Raw genomic sequence first — 21,049 nt, forward strand, 5'->3', positions numbered from 1 at the left:
TGCCAGTTCCCTTCTCATTGTCTACTCCTCCTGTTCCAACACTTGTGTTTTAACCAGATGGAACTATCTGGGAGCTTGTTAGAAGACCTCTGGCCCCATCCTAGAACTAACATATTGGAATCTTCACTTTATGAAGCACACATTAAAGTTTAAGAAGCACAGGTCTGAACTACTTCCTGGAACTTTGATTCCCGGAAGAAACTACCTCACAGTTCAGGCTGTGACTGCTGAGGATATGTGAATGGCCTTTGGAAATGTATGATATGCTTTGCAATTTGAAGTATTCTTTGAATGATTCTTTTAATTATTCCTAACTAAACTATGTCCAAAATAAGAGGTCTTTGAGCAACTAGCTTCCTTGGTCCCCTTCATTTCCAACTCTTTGAAATTCATCCTGCTCCTTTCTCCTGATTTTCTGGGAGTTTTCTTCTGAATCCAGAGAAAGCCTCCTCACCAGGGAGGAGCTTAAGCAGACTCAATCAAATGCTGCCATATATAATGCACAGTGTAGGTGCAACATGGGACACAGAAATTCAAAGACTATATGCCTCTCAGGGACCTTTTTATTCAGTTGGAAAGACAAACATCCAGAGTAAAATAATTTTATGCCTTATATTTGGGTAGCCCTTTGTCATCTACCATCATGTCTTCTGAACTTTTGTAATAATTCTGTGATGTTGGTAGGAAGGGATTATTAGCCTTTTTTTTTTTTTAAGATGATGTCAGATCCAAAGATATTAAGGGATTTATCAATGTCATATGGCTGTTAAAGAGCCAAGGTATATATCCATGTCTTCCAGCTCGAAGTCCAGGTTTTTTTCTTTTTTAAAATATTGTGCCACATTGTACCCTCTAATGTCAAATTACTTTAAAATAAAGAAAAAGCAGTGTAGGATTGCAAAAGTGATTGTTGTAGGTAGGAGGAGAGAAATCATTTGACTGAAAGAGTCTGAGGAGGTTTCAGTGAAGAAAGTATTTAGCAGGACTTTGAAAGGTGAGAAGGATTTATCAGGGCAGAGAATGGGGCTGGGCAATCCATGAAGAAGGACAAGAGGCAGAAAAGCACAGTCTGTTCAAAGAATAACGATTAGACCAGGGTTCGTAGGCTGTTTAGAATCTGGATTGTTCCAATCCAATTGAATGAGACATCTGAACTTCCCAGGGGGAGATTCTCCGTGTGAATCATTGTTCGGGGAAGAGAGACCACGGTCATTCCTTCATTTGCTTCATACTCTTGCACAAAATCCCTCAGGCAGAGTCAGGGTGACGTGACTATGGCTATCTAATAGATGGGACGTAACGGTGGGAGTTTCTAGGCTGGGCTGTGTTTTATAGACTAACACATTTACTTTTTAAAGGCCTACTATTTCTTGTTTTGGATAGTTGGGGGCAGCTTCTCACCTTAGGGAAATGTGGGTAGATGGTGGGCAAGACCACAGAAAAAATAGTGAACTTCAGAAAGCAGTCAAGATCAAGATCAATGAGAGCTGCGAGCATAAGAGTAGGGAACATAACCCTGGAGATCATAAAGGTGATTCTTAGGGGCGCATGGGCCCTGAAGATCTGGATTGGTTTAGACCTAAAAGGAAGTGGCGTCTGATTGGTTATTAAAAGTGAAAAAGGGCCCCTGCCTGGGCGGGACAGTCAGCCCTGTCACCGGGATCTGGCAGTCTCGGCGGCCCGCCTTTGTGACGTGGCCCAGCCAGCCCCAGCCTTAGCTCCTGCGTTGGTGGTGAGGCCCACAGTCAGTGGCCCCGCTGAGGCGGGAGCGGGGCCATGGCTGAGGCGGCAGAGCCCGCGGGCGAATCCCAAGGCGCTGAAGTTCAAAGCCAGCGGCCCATGGAAAAAGTCCTTGCGGTGCCGCTGAGGCGGGGTCCGAGCTCGGTGCTCAAAGTGTCCCAGCTGTTGCTGCGAGCCATAGCTGCGCACAAGGGCCTGACGCTGGCCGTCCTCAAGAGGGAGCTCGGGAACGCGGGCTACCAAGTGCGCAGGAAGTGCAGCCGCCCCTCGAGCGAAGCGCCCGGGACTGAGGTTAAGGGCACGTTCCTCCGGGTCAGCGGCAGCGACGCCGCCGGCTACTTCAGGGTCTGGAAGAGTCCGAAGCCGAAGAGAAGGCCGGGGCGCCCCAGGCTGGAGGAGGGCGTCCGCGCTCCGAGGAGGGCCGCTCAGGTTCCCAGGAGCCCACGGAGGCGCCACGCGCGGCCCAGGGCGGCCAGGAAGGCCAGGGAAATGTGGAGGCGGAGCGCGAGGGCAAACGTGAAGGCGAGGAAGACGAGGCCAAGAGCTAAGGAAGCGAGGGGCAAGGCGATGGGCGAGGGGAGAGGAAGGAGCACGAAGGAAGACATCAGACCTAGGACCCGAGAGGAGAAGAGGCCAAGCTCGAAGGCCAGAGAAGAGAAGAAGCAGGACCCCGAGAAGTCGGGGAAACGGACCATCCAGAAGCCAACCTCGGGTAAAACTGACCCAACTTGTAGCGGGCAGGGGAAGACCCATGACGCAAGGTCCGCTCGCACAAAGACTTCCACTAAATGTGAAGGTCCCAGGAATGCAGCCGGGAATCCGTAGTGTGGGAGCACCTTCCCTTCCTGCAGGCACAGACGCCTTTCCCACAGGCTCCGGTGAGGGCCGCTCCCTCTCACACTCATTGAATTGGACAAAACTATTTACAAGTCCTTTCCACCTTATCGTGTCTGTTTCTTCTTTGCCGCACTTGGAAGGAAAAGGGTGGGTATTGAGGGGAGACCTGTAGCAGGGGCGTGTGGGATGAAAAGAGAAAGAGTTGAGATTCTGTTCCTGCTGTAGGACCCAGGAAAATGCCTTTCAGAAGGAAAGAAGTAAACAGGTAGAAGAAAACCAGCAATTTCACGGAATTAGACAGAAGTGTTGAATTAATGCTAGACGACCTAGCAAATCCAAATTGAGTTTTGGGGAGAAGGGCATGTAAGGAGAGAAGTGGGGGTATCACTGTGTCAAGAGAAGAGTAGACAGTTGAGTGGTCCCACTGATCCAGTGTTCTTACCTGAAATTCTTTTTAGGAAAGGTCCCTTCTCCCAGAATTGATTGTAATGGTTTGTAGTTTTTGCCCTGACTTGACAATCTACTTTAACTTTAAAAACGTGTCTTCTGTTAATGGTCAGTTAAATGAGAATGTCTGTGAAAGCATCTAGCACAGGGCTTGGCACAGGGTAGGTGCTCATCCCTGAGAGTTAAATATGAGTATAAATAATTCGTGGTGGACTGATAATGTGCTATAGCAGAAAACTGCTGGGTCAGTACTTAATGAGACCAGGATTCCAGCCAAAGTTCTGCCACTCTGACTTTAGCTATGACCTAACCATTCATGGTCTTAGTTTCCTTCTCTAAAAAAGTTGGGATTGGGCTAGGATGATGTTAGGTGGTTTTAAGTGTTAGTAAAATGCTAAGAAGGATTTAAACATCATGACATATGCTTTACTTGACAAAATTCAATAAGGGAATTGTCAACTGGGAAAGTACTAACTCCCAGAGAGGAAACTATTAAGATTTACAGAGAGCATATCAGAAATATAAGGAGATGGGGAAGGCTAGATACTGAATAGCTAGGTTTTTTGCTCTTAAAAAACAACATGTACTGAGTACTATATACCAAACATGGAGAAAATGTATGATTTCTTTTAGTTCTGAATGCAGGAATTAAGAACAGTGTGGGAGTAGTTCTCATACCATAGGCCATGACAGAACACAGAAATGGTTCTGAGGGACCTAAACATCAGGGTAGCTGATTCAACTTGCTGTTTCCAACTGAAGCCAAAGGAATGGGGAAAAGGGAAGCACCTGGGAAGTGAGAGGGACTGTGGAAGGTGGGAAGGTGTTAAAACAACCTGGGGAGCTTTTGCAGAGGATACCTGGCCAAGCTCTTCCCAGGAGAGTCTGCTATCTTCTACGAGGAGGAACAGGGTATGTATTTAAAAAAAAAAACAAAAAGCTTAAGCAATGCTACTATTCACCCTCTCACACCCTTAATTGACAATTGCCGCTTTAAGCCTATGCAAAGCTGAGTAACAGCAAAATGCTTGCAGTGTATCTCATCTATAGATGATTTGAACTTTGAAATTTTCCCTGCAAGCCTGTAATTAGGTTTCCTGTGCACCTGAATTGTCTGTGAGTGGCAGAATGAAGCAAACAGAATCAGACACTAGGAGCCATCTGAAAAGAGGCAGTGAGAAACATTGTCTATTGAACACAATTAGAACAAAGTTAATCAGATACCCTTATGATAGCCAGATGCATTGCCCCTTTATAGTCCTGGGATATTTTTACCTAAAGAACCAGATGGTCTAGAATTAGAAAGCCTGTTCCCCTAAGATAGGAGGGGAAGGACACTGGCAACAATTCATTTTCTAGATTTCCTAAAAATCATTACACTTCTGTTTGTGTTGTCTTGATTTCTTCATTTAAACAAACTTGCATTCATTCACTCGGTAAACTTATCAAATTTATTAAATGCCAGACCTTGACCTTATGTAGCTAACAATGGTTATTTCAGATTATTTTTCATTGATAGGTTTTAGGATGGCTGTACTCTGATGAAATATAAGAAATGACCTTAACTCATTGGCAGGCTATCCAGATTATCTAGTTCATAATGCAAGCTAGGTACTTCTGTGGAAGGAATTCCCAAGAATAGCTAATCTCATCTCTAGTGTTCATTAATGACTAAGTGCCTGCAAGATTCTGGGTCCTTTTCTGGGAATAAAGATGGATAAAACTAATCTCCACTTTTAAGTGCTCACATTCGAGTGGAGTATTAGGGTTTTTAACTTTAGTCAGAGCAAATGGAATGTCCCTGACCTCAATTCTTTTATCTCAACTTCCCAGTGCAATGATGATCAGAAAATTGTTGGACTTTAGAATTATAACAAACGTTAGATGCCCTCTAGCATCAAATATTGGATGGTTGTGGAAGAAACGGTTAACAAAAATACAAATGGCTATTAAAAATACGAAAAAGGTGCAATTTTACTCATAAGAGAAATGCACATCAAAACACTAAGACAGCATTTTCAATCGATCCAAAATGTTTGAGAACCTACTCTATCAGTGAGGCTGTGGAGAAACAGGTGCTCACATACAATGCTACTGGGAGTGTAAATCTCCATGACCCCAATGGAGGGAATATGGCTTTCAAAATTACACATGCAAATATCCTTTGACCCAGCAGAACCACTTTTAAGAATTTTTCTTTGAGATATAAATGCATTTGTGCAAAGACTTATGTCCATGGTATTTAGTTCAGCATTATATTAACAAAAAAATGGAAATACACTCAGTATCACTAGGCGGCGGCCTACATGTGAAGCTTCCATACAAACAGCATGCAGCTGTAAAAAGGAGGAGATTCTCTATGTGTTGTTATGACAAGCTCCCCAAGATACATTAATGAAAAAAAACATTCAAGACATGAGTCTACCAGACTACCTTTTGTGTAAAGTGAAAATATCTCTCTCCGCAATTGTATAAAGAAACTCTGGAAGGATACACACACAAAAAAACCTAAGTGGTTCTCTATTGTGAGGGGAAGGTGATGGGAATTGTAGTGGATACATAGAAATGAGATGCTTTACTATATCTTCTTTGTACTTGTTTTCAGAATCAGATAAATTGTACCTTGTTCAAAAATAAGGTAGAAATTTCCATGTAATAGTTAATTGTACCTTTTTCATTTATAAGGCGATTTGTAGTTTTGTATGCATTATTCATTTCACCTTCACCTCAATCTCTTAGATCTTAAGTAAAAAAGCTAATATTTAGAAAATGTACAATTTAGAAATTGACTTTTAACTGCAAATCTGGTGCTGCTTTTGCTACAGTTATAGATGTTGAGTGTGGCCTCACCATCTACTCAACTCTATGAGACATCTTTTTTATGTAGGTAAAGGTCAGAAGTTTAGGTTTATTTCTACACTGAGTGTTTTAATGATTTACAAGTTTCTTGCCAGGGGAGGGGCGTGTTTTCAGAACATGCAAACATCTCCATTTGTCAGTGGTCTCAAAGCAACAGATCTCTCCTGTTCTTCCTCCTCCTCTGGGGAGCTCTAACATGACAAGGCTGTCTGGTTGGGCTGGAGATCACTCCAGCCAACACCTAAGTGCCCAGCAAGGAGAGGAAAGCAGGTTGTTGTTTGGGAAGTTACTAAGGGGGCACCATATCACGAAAGGACTTAAAAAAAAATCCAGGGACACCCAGTGGCATAGCGGTTAAGTTCGCACGCTCTGCTTTGGTGGCCTGGGTTCATGGGTTTGGATTCTGGGCATGGACCTACACATTGCTCATCGAGCCACGTTGTGGTGGCATCCCATATAAAATAGAAGAAGACTAGCACAGGTGTTAGTGACAATCTTCTTCAAGCAAAAAGAGGAAGACTGGCAACAGATTTTAGCTCAGGGCCAATCTTCCCCACCAAAAACCCCCCCCAAAGCCAAAGGATTTGGAAGAGAGGAACTGAAGGCTGAGGGGGTGTCAGCATGAGAACTTGGATGAGGCTGGGAAAGGCATTGATAGAGTAAGGAGAAGGAAGTCAGATTTCAATAGTCCACTGGAGCTGGCTGAGAGAACAGGGGCTTCAATGAACAACACAGCTGTGTTTCTCCTCCCCTTCTTGTCAGTTCCCCCCCTCCTCCCCTTTTTGGTTAGGGGAAAGACCAGACTTGTCAAAAGTATTACTCCAAGTGATTGGGGGAAGTTAGAGTCAACACAAGAAGATAGGGAATCATAGGAAGCAGGGAGGCTGGTGACAAAACAGCCTGGCTGGTGTTCAGAAAGCTGCAGAAAAGGCAAATCCTCCTCTAAGCAGTAGGCTGAAGCTCTTTAAGGCAACTCTCCTGGAGAAAGAGCAAAGTCTTTGGATTGCACTCAAGGTGGATCCCTCTCCCCACCCTAGTGAAGCAACATGGGCGGGAGGCCCTGTCAGTGGGTCAGAGGCTGGCAGTTTCCCCCATGCCAGCCTTCCGCGTTTCTCTCACACTATTTCTTACCCTGTCCTCTCAATACGCTCTGCCAGGTGTCCAGCCTCTTCACCCTCAAAGGCAAATGAGTCTGGCGGACCTGGTTCCTGCCTAACCTCAACTGTGCATGCCTCCCCTGGCTCCCCCCAAATTTCCAATTATTGCAAATTTGCCTAGGGAGTCAATTCACAGTCACCACCACCACCTCAGGCTCCAGACTCCAGTTCAGCACTGTCAGGGTCTCCCAAGAGCAGGGCCAGCACTTGAACGACCCTGACAACCCTGAGACGGAGGGCCTCCTTAAATGTGCATCCTAGGCCCTCACTGCCTCACCCCAGGCATGGCTCTGCTAGGCACTCTGCTGCACCCCTGCACCCTCCCTTCATCCCAGTCTCCAGGTTGGGTTGAGTTCCTGCTGGCTGACTGGTGAGTGACTTCTGAGAGCCAGAACATCAGGAGGGAAGCAGGGAAGCCTAACTTGTGGCATCTGGAGGCTTATATTTTGGGAGGGGTGCCAAGGGGGCTTGCATGAGACTGCATGACTCCCCCCCTCCACCAGCTGTCTGGTGTCACCCACTCTGTTGCAGCCCTTTTATCAAGAGAGAAGAACTAAGAATGGAGGGAGGAGTAGAGGAGAGGACCGAGAGAGGAAATCAATGACACAGCCAATACATCCTTTATTCAACTCACAGGGACCATAAAGAGCATATTATAGATCCCTAAGGATACAGATGAAAGTCCCCCATTGGGTAATCCTTGGGAAGTTCACAGTCCATCAGAGGGAACCAAGTCAGACAATGGCTAGAAATCTGGCAGGCACAGAGCAGATAGGTTGGACGGCAAGTGGGTATATACCCGCAAAGCTTCCTGGAAGAGGCGCCTTGGCACACAGTGTCATGAGGCATTGTAGGAAAGTGGTGGCAGGGGAGGGCTCAGCTGAGGAACATCCTGAGTACAGGGACCATGGTAAAACTAGATCTCACAGGCCTGGAACAGCCAGTGCCTGCCATGTAGTATGGACACAGAAAATGGCTTGTAGAATTGAGACTGATTCTCAGGAGCCACAAGAGACAAGAAGGGACTGAGTAAATCAAAATAACAAAAAGTAGAAGGCCACTTTGGAGGCTACAGGGAAGAAGAGCCTGTAGAAAATGGAATAAAGGGCCTGGATTTGGCACTACTGGCAACCTTGGCCAAATCTGGATGTAGGGACGTGTGCATGAGAGAGAGAAAGATGTAGAGTGGTGAGATGGCAGCTGAGCTGCTACAGCCAAGCTAGGAATTTGAGGGACGAAAGTGGGAAGTTTGAGGAATGACTCTGCTTAATAGGCTTAAAGCTGACAGAAAAGAAACTGGACAACAGGCAGAGAGACAGAGAGCAAGTGGGCTCATGAGGGAACGGAACTGGCCAGAAGCTTCAAGAGAGAAACTCTGATGGAAGGAGAAGGATAGGGATTGGGAAGAATGAATACCCTTGGGAAGGTGTGGCATTCCCCAGGCAAAACAAAATACCAAACCAAATCACCTGAAAAAGAGAAGTGGGAGTGAAGACTGGAGGAAGAGCCCCGCTTACTGGGAAAACGAGAGTGGTGACAGGAAAGGAAAGAGGGAGAGAGCCTGAGGCCTGGAGTTGAAGAAACCCATAGCCAAGCTTCTCTGCCTTGGAGAAGGCGACTCCTGACCTCGCCCAAAGAAACTTAAGTTCACTCTAACCTTCTGACCTTGGAGATCCCCACAGAGGTGGGAGGTTGGCAACTGTCAGTTCACTCCGCCCTCGTGGGTGTGCCCAGGAAAGGAGCTGGAAGAGGTAATAGGGCCATGACCTACAAGACAGATCCCTTCCCACAGCCTGAATTGGACAGAATTTTAAAAGCAGGAGAATGCATTTTTGACATAGGCGAATTGGTTACCGCTACCTAGTAAGCAGAGTCTGGGTTCAAATCTCACTTGTGTCACATCTAACTAAATGATCCTGGTTCCTTCTTGTGTCCCAGGGGTTCTCTGGTGCTCCTGTTGCCCTGCCCATAAGGTAGGCCAAATCATCATTAGAAATCCCTTACATGGCACCTTATTGGTGTTCAATGCAATTGTGAGATTGGAAAACTTGGGTCCTTAAGGGCTTGAGACAGCTGGCCTTACACTCTACCTCTGTGCTGAATGCCTACCCTGCTTGTCTCCAGGGCAACTTATTAGGCATAGAAAAGAACCAGATAACTAGCAAAGGAGGACCATTTCCTTGGGTGTCAGCTTTTCAGTTTTACATTGGATTTCCCTTGAGGTATCTGCTCCTTTTTGTCCTTTCAGATTTCTGGATGCACAAATCCTCAGTGCCCATTTTAAAAGCTCCAGCCCCAGCCAATCACAGCAGCTTGGTAGTTGCCCCACTGGTTTCTGAAATTGGTGACTAACCCAGTCCTTTCACTAATTTAAGGATGAAGACCTTTGGACTCAAGGGTAACACAACTGAGGAGTAACTAGCCTAAAGAAGTTGCAGAAAACAAATCTGACAAGAGAAGTGTGAAGAACCCCTCTCTCACCATCTGAAGAGGGTGAGGTACCACTGATTGAAATGGAATTTGAATCTCCTAGCCAGTGGTTCTCAAACTTTAGCACACATTAGATACCCTGGAACGTATATTAAAAGACTGATTGCTGGGCTTCACCCCCAGAGTTTCTGATTCACTTTGTCTGAGATGGAGCCTGAGAACTTGCATTCCTAAAACAAGTTCCCAGGTGATATTGATGCTGCTGGTCCAAAGACCACATTTTGAGACCTGTAACCTAATATAGCACTCCAGGGAATAGAAGGAAATTTTGCCATCTCAGGATCTCCAAGGGGTCTAAGGGAATAGATTTCACTTTTCTGTTATTGCCCAGCCCCGCTCACCCCAGTGCATGCATCTGAATAGAGATGGAAAGAACCTGTCTTCCGGCATCTCTGGTTCTTAGTCAGGGCTCTCATTGCCCTTGATGGAAACAGGAAACAGTGATCTGATTGCAGGAGTGCTGGAAGGGGAAGGATTTTCTCCCAAATTATCACCCCTTTAGCTCCCTGAAGGCATAACATCACTCTAACAAGGGAAAAGCTTTTCCTTCCACTTACACTATCAGAGGTAAGGCTTAAAATGTAAACAGCTCTGGGAAAAGATAACACTTTGGGCTATGTTCTCCAGTGTAAGGGATGCTTTGCAGAGATACTTTGACGGGGGTGGGGGATGGGGCGGGGAGGACACTTGGGCCCTGAATAGGGTAGAATCACCATAGAGGGGAAAAAAGGGACAGGCTCCTGAAGATGGATTTCTCTATTTTACATTTTGCCCAGAGAGAACACAGAGGGGATAGGGTGAACATGTGGCAGAGGGAGTTGGGAGGAAGATGGGAATTTGAGGCTGATTCCCTGTGGGAAAAAATCATTCAAATCTATTCACCCATCTAATGGCTGTTGCTTATTTTATTTTTTGTCCAAGGGAAGTGGTGTTGGACCGAGGTAGAGAAGACAGAAGTACACGAGAAATGACCTAAAGGGATGCCCCTTCTGCAGAAGGCCCTTAGACTCCTCGATACCTTTCAGTTGGGTGCTACGTACCTACTCTTGGGGCCTTCACTTTCTACCCTGACAATTACTAAAACACATCAAAGGCTGGAGGTTATCATCTGCTTATTAAGAGGTGTGATCTGATAGTATGGAGAGTCACCTCCCACGAGTCTTTAAAACAAGGTTTGTGAGGAGCTGCATTTGTCAGCATGTCATATCTTTTTTTAAAAAACAGAGTAGAATGTAAGCAATACCATTTAGTCATTAAAGACCAGACTATTCTTATACCCTACTGCCTCTGTATCTTAGTCCTTAAAATATTTAGTGATCCTTGCCTTGTAATTCTTGACACAAATATATATAATGACCATACTGGGTCAGGGTAACTTCCTTTCTTTGACCTCAGTTTAGTGATTCCACGGATGGGCTCTGAACCTGCTAAATGTGTATGCAAAATGCAGCAAATTGCTAATATGTATTTTTCTCCAAAGTGAGTTTATGATTTTTATCAGATTCTCAAAAGGGTCTGTAACCCAAAACAGATTCTGAACCATTGCTTACATATAGATGATTTGCATTAATTAATTGAGGCATAGTGGGAGGGTAAAAGAAATGGCATAGTCCAGTTTTACCACTGGAATCCATTACTTTCCTCTTACTTGGGGCATCTCCTAATACTGATCCTAAAACGCTTCTGTCTCTGAGGATCTAGGACAAGGCCACCATAAAAGCCTGGCCATTTTGCTCTATTCCTAGGAACACAGCAAGAGAAGTATGTTCCAGGCAAAGAGGGAAGGCCGCTCTGAGCAGCAGAAGGGAGGTGGGTGCTGGGTTGCTCAAGTAATATCCAATCTAAGAGGCCCAGTCAGCAAAATAATCCTATTTTCAGCTCCATCTGGGTCCAGGACTGAGGAGCTGTGATTCACCCAGTTTTTCCTAAGCAAATGGGACAGTCATTGAACTAGGTTGTTGCAGCTCACTTCCTCTTGCCTGTTTAATTGACCAGTTGTGGTTGAGAAATAAGCATGTTAATGAAAACCCAGAATCTAAGCATTAAAGAAAAAATATCCCACTTCCATCCTCTTTGCTCTTCTCCCCCCCAATCCCAAACTGCTCCTACATACGAGGTAACTTTTAAATTATAAGACTGGTATTAACACATCATCAATAAAGAGAAACAATGACCAACTCATCAACTAACAGATGCTACAACACTTATGCAAGTCCTGGAGTTAACAGTCTTAGAGTGGACATCTTCCCAGAATTGGGAGGACAACCAACCAGAAAGCTCATTACCCTGCACCAGCTGAAAAGCTAAACCATAGCCATTTCCCCCAAAGTTCTGTTTCTGGGAGAATGAGATCCTCAAGAATAACTCTGCTCCCTTGATGAGGCAATCAAGGTCAAACGAGAGTGATGACAACAACCTGCAACTATGATTCCTGCCCTCATTTCCCAGCACTTAAAACAAGACAAAAACCCCACTCGACACAAAGCTTCTATATGCACTTTGCTTGAAATCAAGAAAAAGCTTGCCTTACTGAGGATGTCTCTTTCTCCTTCCTCCCAGGCAAAAAGAATCTGTAGCCCAGAGAGTCAGATGTAGACATATATATCCACAGTTGCCTTGACCTCAGTGATACTGGGGAAGGCTTTATACCTCGACGCCCACAACATAACCCACCACTTAACCCTTTCCACTAGGGCTCCCTTAATCATCGCTCAGGTTACTTCCTATCTTGAAACAAAAACAAAAAAACCCCATACAATCCCTACTACCCTCATCCCCAGAACACAACCGCTAGAAAATCTAGCTTGTACAGTATGCACTTTGCATGCTCTCTTCAAAGACCCTGCACAAAGATACACATAGACACATAAAGACACAGTCAAGAGGAGAGGGGTCTGTTCAAGGGGATAAAGTTTTTTTCTTCTGTGTGGGCCTGGGTTACTTGTGGGTATAAGGGTCATCTCTTAGCATTGTAGTGTGATCTCTCTGCTGGATATATGTATGTGCAGGATGAAGGGAACAGGAATAGGGGGTGAAAAGGTTATTCTATTTTTCAGCAGGTGGGGGTGAGAGGTGTGGATATATATTTGGATGATTGGAGTAAGGATGATAGACCCACCCAGGAATGAGGTCTGCCCCTTGGCTTTCATTTGAATATAAAAAGGGGGCTCTGGGTGCCTGATCACTATCTTTTTCCTGTTTCCTCATTACTCTCTAACCCAGTGTTCACCAGAGTGTTTCATGGAGTCACCAGTTCTGTGGGATGTGAGATAGAAAGGATACTGAGGTCAAATAAATTTAGGAAACACTGCATTAAAGGAGGCTTAACAATTTGTTCTGCTGCATAAGTTTTCAGAGCCTTTAATATGCCAGTAGAGTCTCTCTCTCTCTACATATAGAGAGAATATAAAAGTTATGGTATACAAATGTGATACTCAAAATATTTAACAACTGGTATGGCATAGGCTCCAATCAGAATGGACCTCAGTCATAAATTGCTAGTACCACTGTACCCTTGAGAATGGGCTCAGGCTGAATATCAGCCCATGTAAGCACTTGTTTCCCAAAAGTTTTGCCCAAAGGATTCTATTTTATGTGGTATCTCACAAAACTGGTGAGAAACGCTCTGGCCCAAACCGAAACCTCATCTTTCTAGGGATGGGGCCAGGGCTTATGAATCTGGCCACTGAGGTGCAGAAGAGGGGCAGCTCTGGCAGAGACTCCTGATAGCACCAGCTGACAGATGTGACCACAGCTGCAGCAGAAACAGATTTCAAAAGACAGATGTCCCTCTGTCCCAGCTGCTCCGGGGACTTTGTCCCTGATGGGTCAGCAGGTGCCTGTCCAGGTGATGTTTACGGCCGAAGCTCTTCTCACAGCGAGGGCACTGAAAGGGCTTCTCCCCTGTATGAGTCAGCCAGTGTCTCACCAGGTGGTGCCGTCGGCCAAAGCTCTTCCCACACTCGGTGCACACATGGCACTTTGGTGCTGGTGGGGCGCGCTGCCGTTTCCTAGCCCCAGGGCTCTCTCCAACCTCTTGGCCCTTGCAGGATTTGCCTTCAGCATGCACTCTCTGGTGGCTGGCCAGATGGGAGTTGCATCGGAAATTCTTGCCACACTCAGAGCATCTGCTGGGCTTGTCATGTAGGTGGGTTTTCTGGTGCCGGATCAGGTGATGTCTTCGCCCGAAGCTCTTCTCACACTTGAGGCAGCTGTAGGGCCTCTCCCCAGTGTGTGTTTGCTGGTGCCTGGCAAGGTGGGAGCCCCACACAAACTGTTTCCCACATTGGGGGCATGTGTGCGGTCTTAACAGGGAATCCATCTCTGTGCTACACAGAAGGTTTGAGAAGCTATCTTCCTGAAGAAAAGGTGGGCCTAGGAGCATTCCTCTGGAGCTCCTGGACATGGAATCCCAGCTCTCATCCTGCTCTGGGTTCCAGAGCACAGTATCTTCGGACACACTAGATAACATTCTGGGAGGTTCTGCTTCTAGTTCAGGGGTATCCCCCTCATGCTCACTTCCATCTCCTGTGGAGAAGGGAAAATACCGATCCCAAGAGGGGAGTCACAAGAGAGTACCCCAGGAGCCAAGTCACAGGGAGGCTGTATGATACCTATTAGGGGCCTAAACCTCACCCCAGGAGTCCTGAGAAAACAGCTTCTAATGTTGTACAAGACAGTGCAAGACATGTAGAGGTTAAAATCCTAGGTTTAGGAGGCAGAGTACCCAATTTTGAATTTCAGCTTTCCCATTTAATGTCTGTAAGCCTTCATTTCTTCTTTTGTAAAATGGGAGCAATTATAATGTAGGTGTTATAAGGTAGAGAGCACAGCAGCTGCACATAGTAAGCACTTAGTAAATGGTCTTATGTTATTGTTGTTATTTCTTTCTTTTATTTATTTACTATTAATCACCATCTTCCTGCCTAAGCACAGATGGAGAGAGTTACGGAATGTGCTGCAGTCATCACTGGCTGGGTGACCACCTGTCAGCAATACTAGAGACTCTGTGGAAGGCGTTTCCACAATGGGTGGGAGGTTGAACAATAACAACAACAATTAACATTTATTGAGTGCTTATTATGTGCCTGATACTGTTCTACTAGGCTAACATTTTAAATCTCACAATAATTTAAAGATCAGGAACCCAAAGAGAGGTTAATTACTTTTCCAAGGTCCCACAGGTATGGTCCTGGATTCAAATCCACAAAAGTTGGCTCCAGAGCCTGCCTTCTAAACCTTTCTGCTTCACTGTCTTGCTTTTGAAGAAAAAGATCTCTAAACCCTTCAACTCTGTAACTCTCTGAGGCAGAGGAGGGATCAGAAGGACATGTAATGATGACACTCCAAGAGGGGTGAAGGCAGTGGCTGAAAGTCTATTCTAGGTCCTTACCTGTATATGTGACCCTCAGGATGTCCCTCTCCTCTAAGTCCTGGGGGTCAGGGACCCATTGTTCTTCCCCTCCTTCTAATTGAGAAAGCATGTCCAGTTTGGGAATTGGAAATCCTGCCCACAGGAAAGGAAAACAGAGATGGCAATGAGTTCAACTGGTAATATTATATTTCTGAAAAAAGCTGTTTTTTAGATTATTCCTTGGAACTCTAGATAAAAGAAGGCCAGATTCAGACCTCTCCCTTGCCCCCTCTTCCCATTTTTGTTAAGTCCCTCTTCTTTCTTCTATAAAATCACACTCTTTCCCAATGAATCTGTTCTCTTCCAATCAAATTTCAAATACCTCCAGCCCAACTGTCCTTTCTGGTCATAACTTCACATAATTAGCCTGACTACAGCTGTCCCACCCCCTGCACTCCCATCTTACCCTAGATGGTTTCTGAGTTTCCAAGGACTCAGTTCCATCTCTTACATGTCCTCTCTATGCTTTGTAAGAACATCCCAATTCTCAAACAAGAAGAGTCTAAAGTCCTCTTCTCTATAATTCAGCATTATTTTGCTGTTGTTTTTAAAAAATGACACATCACTTCCATTCTCCTTGGATTAGGCCTACTTCTTTTTCTTTGGTGGGAACCTAGACAGATTCCCTGCCAAGGAATGAACCCTAGACAGACACTGCCCAACATCCTTGGAGCAGATGGCTCCATCCTCCCAGAGTACAATCTTTTAGTGGCTGGGGAAGGTCATGCTTACTTAGAGAAACCACTATCCCACAGTTTTCCTGCATGACATATTCTCCATAAAAGTCTGTCTGAGAGGGGTCCAGGCTCCGCCACTCCTCCTGAGAGAAGCACAGTGACACATCCTTGATGGTTACCAGGCCCTGAAACAAAATGTAGCCTGGTCAGCAGCTGTTCCTTAAGGAAAATGTGTTCTTAGTATAAAAGGCTCATGTAGGAGAGGAGAGAGAGCAGGAAAGGACCTAGAAGAATTGCCCAGAGGTCCCTCACAGTTTTGGTGAAGGGGAAATGAGGAGAGGGGTAAAGATAATGGTCAGTGAGTGAGGATAATGTCTATAGAGGAGCTTCCCAAGTGGGACCCTGAGAAGTTGGAAGCACCACAAACTCATTGCTCTTGTTTAACTACAGGTGTCTTCCCAGTCTCTTCTCACCTGTCTTATTCTTTTCATTGCAAAAATTGTGTACTAGCTCCTCCTTACTCCACTTGACCTTTCCTTTCCTATCAGCACAAAATGATACAGACAGAACATTCTTTCTCTCCCCAACCCTGTCATGCCATATCCTTATCTTTCGAGGCAGCATAGTATGGCAGTTAGGAGGCCAGATTCTGGAGCCAAATGACTCCTAGCTCTACCACTTATTAGTAGTGTGACCTTGCACAAATGCTTCAATCTCTTTCTGCTCTATTTTATCAACTGTAAAATGGGGACAGTTGAGTCTCTCTCAGGGTTAGATAAGTTAATATACATGAAGCACTCAGAGAATAGCAAGCATGGTAAGCACTCTGGGAGTGTAGCTACTACTATTATTATTATCCTTCCATGGCTCTCCCATTGCCTCTGAATCTACACCTATTTTTCTCTCTCTTGCTCTGCCCCTCTTTACATCTTTCTATCTTCTCTTTTTTCCATAAATCTCCATCATCCACCCAATCCTGTCCACTTTATGTTCTTTCAAGCTTCCTTCAGGTCCTCTTAATTTTTCCAGATTTCTTTCTTTTTTTTATTTTAATTTTTGCAGGGGAAGATTTTTCCTGAGCTAACATCTGTTTCCAGTCTTCCTCTTTTTTTCTTCCTTTTTTCCCCCCGCAAAGCCCCAGTATATACAGTTGTATATAGTTGTAAGTTCTTCTGGTTCTTCTATGTGAGCTGCTGCCACAGCATGGCTACTGACAGACAAGAGGTGTAGTTCCGTGCCCAGGAAGCAAACCCCAGGCCACCGAAGTGGAGCGTGCCAAACCTTAACCACCAGGCCATCAGGGCTGGCTCCCAGATTTATTTCTTAAAGGACATTAATGAATTGTTCTTAAAATCCTCCTGTGGATAACACAGCCATACATTAAAAAAAAAAAAAAAGAAAACCTAACCTTTAGGAATTCCCCTCTTCTTGCTATGCCTCCATTCATTTTTTCAAGCGTATTATGAGCCCCTTGGAAAGGGAGAGAATCTGCTCAGTTATAAGATGAACATACTGATAGTGACCATGTGAAACTACAAATCAATGGGATGATGCTAAGGCTGTGGAAAGGCAGCAGTGATGAGACCCTGGTAGAGGCCAAGGGAAGCACACAGCCCACCTGTGATCCAGCTGCAAGAAGTGCCGCTGCCATCTCCCAGTCTCCAGTGCTCCCCTCCTGGGGAATGGCAGGAACCCAGGGAGCAGACTGAGCTGGGGAGGGGAGAAAGGAACCATTAGAGATGGATCATCCACCCTTTCCCAGTAAGACCCTGGGCCCCATTTTAGAAGGGCTTAAGGGTCACATTTTGTCCTATATCTATGCCCATTGGTAAAACTCAAATGCATAAATGTAGTACAAGAGACCTTCCCTCAAGATGTTCTGTAAGGGTATTGATTGGTTCTTAGTAGAGCTTTTATGTCCTCCATCTCAAAAAGACTAGCTGTGATGTGAACTGATATCATTTGAATGTAATTTTCATCTTGCAAAGTGCATCTTACTGGGTGTGTTCTCCAACAGTAATCAGTGTTGCTGTCACTTCTTTTGTCTCCTACATTCAATATCACTAACCATGCACTTGCAGCACTGGAGGGAGCAATTATACAAGAAGAAGGAGAAGCCCCGTTATATGGTTTGCAGAATCCAGGAGCTCCTAAATTCCTGTGACGAGGGCCCAGGAAGAATGGACTAGTCCTGGCACTGGTTATGCTGTTCAGTCCCTAGCAATTTGGGGATCAACTATACTTTTTGAACAGAGATTAGGAGACTGCTCTGCGCTGTGCTTTCCACACACACACCCTCTGGGCTCTCACCCTTCTCCTGAAGGGACTGGGGCTCCTCTTCAAGATCACAGCACAGGTGCTCCAGGGGCTCTGGGGCTGTTCTCCATGGCCCCTCTTCCTGGGTTCCCCTTTCCACCTGGGGCTCTGCTCCATCCAGCTGGACATTCATTGACTCCCATCCTGTCCCCAGGGCTGCTGTCTGTTCTGAAAGCATTTTTGCTGCAAACCCAAACTGTGACCTGGAACAAATTCATATCAGCTGTCCCCATGAAAATGGAAAGAGGTAATATTCCTAAGGGAGTTATGGAGAGCAGCCCAGGGAGAAAAGATGAAAGTGGATAAGAGGAGCTTGATGGAAGATGAACTTTAAAAGCTTGATGTGTGTTCCAATCAACTGAGCCTGAGCCAAGCCTCTTGGAGGAACTAAGAAATGAGCAGGTGCTACACAGCAAAGTCACTAATGGTTATTTTGGGGACCTCATGGTAGAAAGAGAATATCCTTAAAAGGTAGAAGAACTTCATTTAAAAAAAAAGAATAATCTTGGAAATTGAAAAGTTATCCATTAATTTCAACCACTGAAAATACAGTAAAGTAAGCAATCTGGAAACATTCAGTAAGGAATGGACACAGACTTGCACTCAACAAAAATGGATGTAATCACACATAAGATTTTCTGTGACAAGCCCCATTCTCATTAATTAGTTTAGAATGAAATGATTACTATAGGTAGAAGTCTCAGCCAAAAGGCATATGTGTCATGAGCACACACCTCCTTTATGAGGCTGAACCAAATGGTGCCTCACTTAGGACAAGCCTCAAGAAACAGACCTATAACCTGTCACTCTGACGTAGACAATGAGAACTGGTAGTAAATGTGGTAGAAAGACCATTAACTTGGAAAGCAGGTGTAAGACTTGAAAGCAACCCTAACGGATAAGAGAAATTGTTGATTAGTGAGGCGCTTATGTCTAATTGGGAAAAGTGAAAAAGAACAGAAAGTGTTTGAACTAAAAGTGGAAAAAGGAGAACCAGTTGGTGCTAACATGGGGTGAATTAACAGCTCTGGGATTTAAGACACAGGAAAGAACCTGAGACACAGGAAAGAATCACTCAGATCTCATTAGAAAAATGTATTCAGTTTTTAAAAAGGGTATGGAGAAGCTAGAGTGTGTACATCGAAGAAAGAACAGTGAAGAAAGGGGTGGGAAATATGGCTATTGGGGAAAAGTTAACAATGATGGACACAGTTTTCTCTTGCCTAGGAAAGAAGGCTGATGAATGAGGCTACCAATGAATAAAAAAACAGATGTCTTCTATCTCTATATAGATCTCTTCTCCTGATTGCAAGAGAAAAGATTTAGGTTAGATAAGAAAAATTCTTAACAATAATCCTGCAGTGCACAGGACCAGGTTGTGGGCTCTTCTTTGGACATCTTAGGAGCAGGACAGGTCCCACTTGTGTTGTGATAGGGGCCTCCCTGCCTTATGGCAGAGAAATAATCTATGAGACTGCACAGAGTCCCTTTCTGCTTGGCAACATCATAGTTTTGTGATTCTTATTCAATACCCAAGCAGTCAGAGCCAGTGAAAGGCTTCCAAAAACAGGTCAGACCCTTGGTAACTATCCTGGCTCACTCACATCCATCCAATAATGTATGCAAGAACCAGGAGCAGAAGATAGGCAATGACAGATGCCAAGTTGTTTATTTTCTTGCCTATTTGTCTTTGACAAAAGAGGTAGGTGGGAATTCTAAGCCCAATACACAGGAAGGGAACAAATTCCCCTTTCATCTCAGAAGTCCAAAGATGTCTCAGGGCCTCATGAGAGCATCCTGGACTGATTCCCAGCTTGGGAGGTTTCCTTTTCCGAGACTTCTCATGAGAAACGAAAATTCATGATAAAGCAATAAAGGGAAACTTCCATTTTAGCTCTCTCCTCTGAATTCCAGCCCCTGTATTCGCTTCAGTTTTAACACATAAGGCACAGATTCCCCTCTTCACCAGAAGTCTTCCTTGTTCTCTAGCTCTCTTCACAAATCCTCCCTCAGGGCTTTTACAACTCTAGCTAAATATCTGGACTCCTGTCTCAAACCCATTTCTCCATCTTCCCAGAGTCCCTTGATGGGAAGCCTCTTGCTGCAGAGCCCAAGGGGCCAGCGGCAGCCTCTCCAGACCACGACAGAAAACCTGTGGAAGCGCTGGCAAAAATCTCAGCAAAGGAGGGGCGGGTACTTGTCCTCAGACTGCATTTCCCAAGATGTTCACTCGCAGAGCCAGCCCTGGGCAGTGGAGATGTCAGCCCTAACCTGGTTTCTCCTGGCTCCAGGATGATCCAAGGCCTACTGGAGGCGGGGTTCTCGGGCGTTCATTTCCCCTCTTTCCTCACTTATCTGGGCGCAAGGCACCTGCAGAAGTTAGTTTTTGCCGCGAGCGCTGTAGGACGGAGACAGGGCCCTGCTATGGGAATGAGGAGCCCAAGGGCACAGGGACGAGCGGCGCTCTGTCACAGAACCCCGGCCCCTGCCCCGGCTGGGGCGTGGGCGGGACGGGCGCCTGCTCCGGAGTAAGGTTGCTTCTTCCCTCCTTCTTGTCACAGTGCCCCTGGAGAGGGTCAGATTTCAGAGAATCCGAGAGAGGCAGAGCCGGAGCAGGGGAAGTGAGGTCAGAAAACAGGTTTCCCGTGAACTGGGGCATGAGCAAGTGGAGAGAAAGGAGCCGCGGGGTAACCTGTGCGCGAGTGACAGCGGCGGGGACCCGCGGGGCCTGACAGCGACGATGGGGACGGGGAGACAGGGCGAGGGGCGGGCACAGAATGTCAGTGGGACGGACCCCCGGGGAAGACAGCGACCCGGAGGCCGCGTCGATGCTCCTACCCGCCCCCATGGGGGACCGGGCCCCCACCCGCCGCCCGGGAAGCCAGGCGTCCCTCCCGCCAGCCGCGACTCCCTCAGGCCAGCCCCACTCACCCCGGTCGGCTTGGCCTGCGGCCCGGTGCCTCCCTCCTGGGCGCCGCCCGCCCCTCCCCTCCCCTCCGCCCTGCGCTTCGTCGGAGCCGGCGGCCGCCGAGCCAGCGACAGGCGGAGACGGCGGCCCGGCGGGCGCGGGCGGGGCGGGCACAGGAAATCCCCGCCCGCTTCCGGGGCTCGGC

General features: G+C 46.0%; 2 protein-coding genes across 3 annotated transcripts; one reads left to right on the forward strand and one right to left on the reverse strand.

Annotated features, from left to right (window-relative positions):
- The first annotated feature begins 550 nt into the window (after positions 1–550).
- Positions 551–2,684, forward strand: H1-7P (H1.7 linker histone, pseudogene). Its single transcript, XM_014740974.3, has one exon. The coding sequence runs from the start codon at positions 1,777–1,779 to the stop codon at positions 2,563–2,565; it is 789 nt and encodes a 262-aa protein (XP_014596460.1). The 5' UTR covers positions 551–1,776; the 3' UTR covers positions 2,566–2,684.
- Positions 2,685–7,637: 4,953 nt separating this feature from the next.
- Positions 7,638–21,027, reverse strand: ZNF641 (zinc finger protein 641). 2 transcript variants are annotated; one of them, XM_023643453.2, is made up of 6 exons: positions 20,868–21,027; positions 17,931–18,139; positions 17,239–17,330; positions 15,676–15,805; positions 14,923–15,036; positions 7,638–14,057 (listed from the first exon to the last, which is right to left on the reverse strand). In XM_023643453.2, the coding sequence occupies exons 2-6, from the start codon at positions 18,112–18,114 to the stop codon at positions 13,303–13,305; spliced, it is 1,275 nt and encodes a 424-aa protein (XP_023499221.1). In that variant the 5' UTR covers positions 18,115–18,139; positions 20,868–21,027; the 3' UTR covers positions 7,638–13,302. The 2 variants fall into 2 exon arrangements, with proteins under 2 accessions (XP_023499221.1, XP_023499222.1); XM_023643454.2 differs by having other exon boundaries at positions 20,208–20,874.
- Between the last annotated feature and the right edge of the window lie 22 nt (positions 21,028–21,049).

Source organism: Equus caballus, chromosome 6 (genome assembly GCF_041296265.1).
Source record: "Equus caballus isolate H_3958 breed thoroughbred chromosome 6, TB-T2T, whole genome shotgun sequence".
Classification (NCBI taxonomy): Eukaryota; Metazoa; Chordata; class Mammalia; order Perissodactyla; family Equidae; genus Equus; species Equus caballus.

What these genes read in the sequence shown, in the direction of transcription:
- ZNF641 (XM_023643453.2), bottom strand. Translation starts at nt 18,114, where the DNA reads ATGCTTTCAGAACAGACAGCAGCCCTGGGGACAGGATGGGAGTCAATG. An exon ending in CCAGTCCCTTCAGGAGAAGG is followed by an intron (nt 17,331 to 17,930) that starts GTGAGAGCCCAG and finishes TCCCCTCCCCAG; the next exon opens with CTCAGTCTGCTCCCTGGGTT. An exon ending in TGGGATAGTGGTTTCTCTAA is followed by an intron (nt 15,037 to 15,675) that starts GTAAGCATGACC and finishes TCCTGTGGGCAG; the next exon opens with GATTTCCAATTCCCAAACTG.
- H1-7P (XM_014740974.3), top strand. Translation starts at nt 1,777, where the DNA reads ATGGCTGAGGCGGCAGAGCCCGCGGGCGAATCCCAAGGCGCTGAAGTT.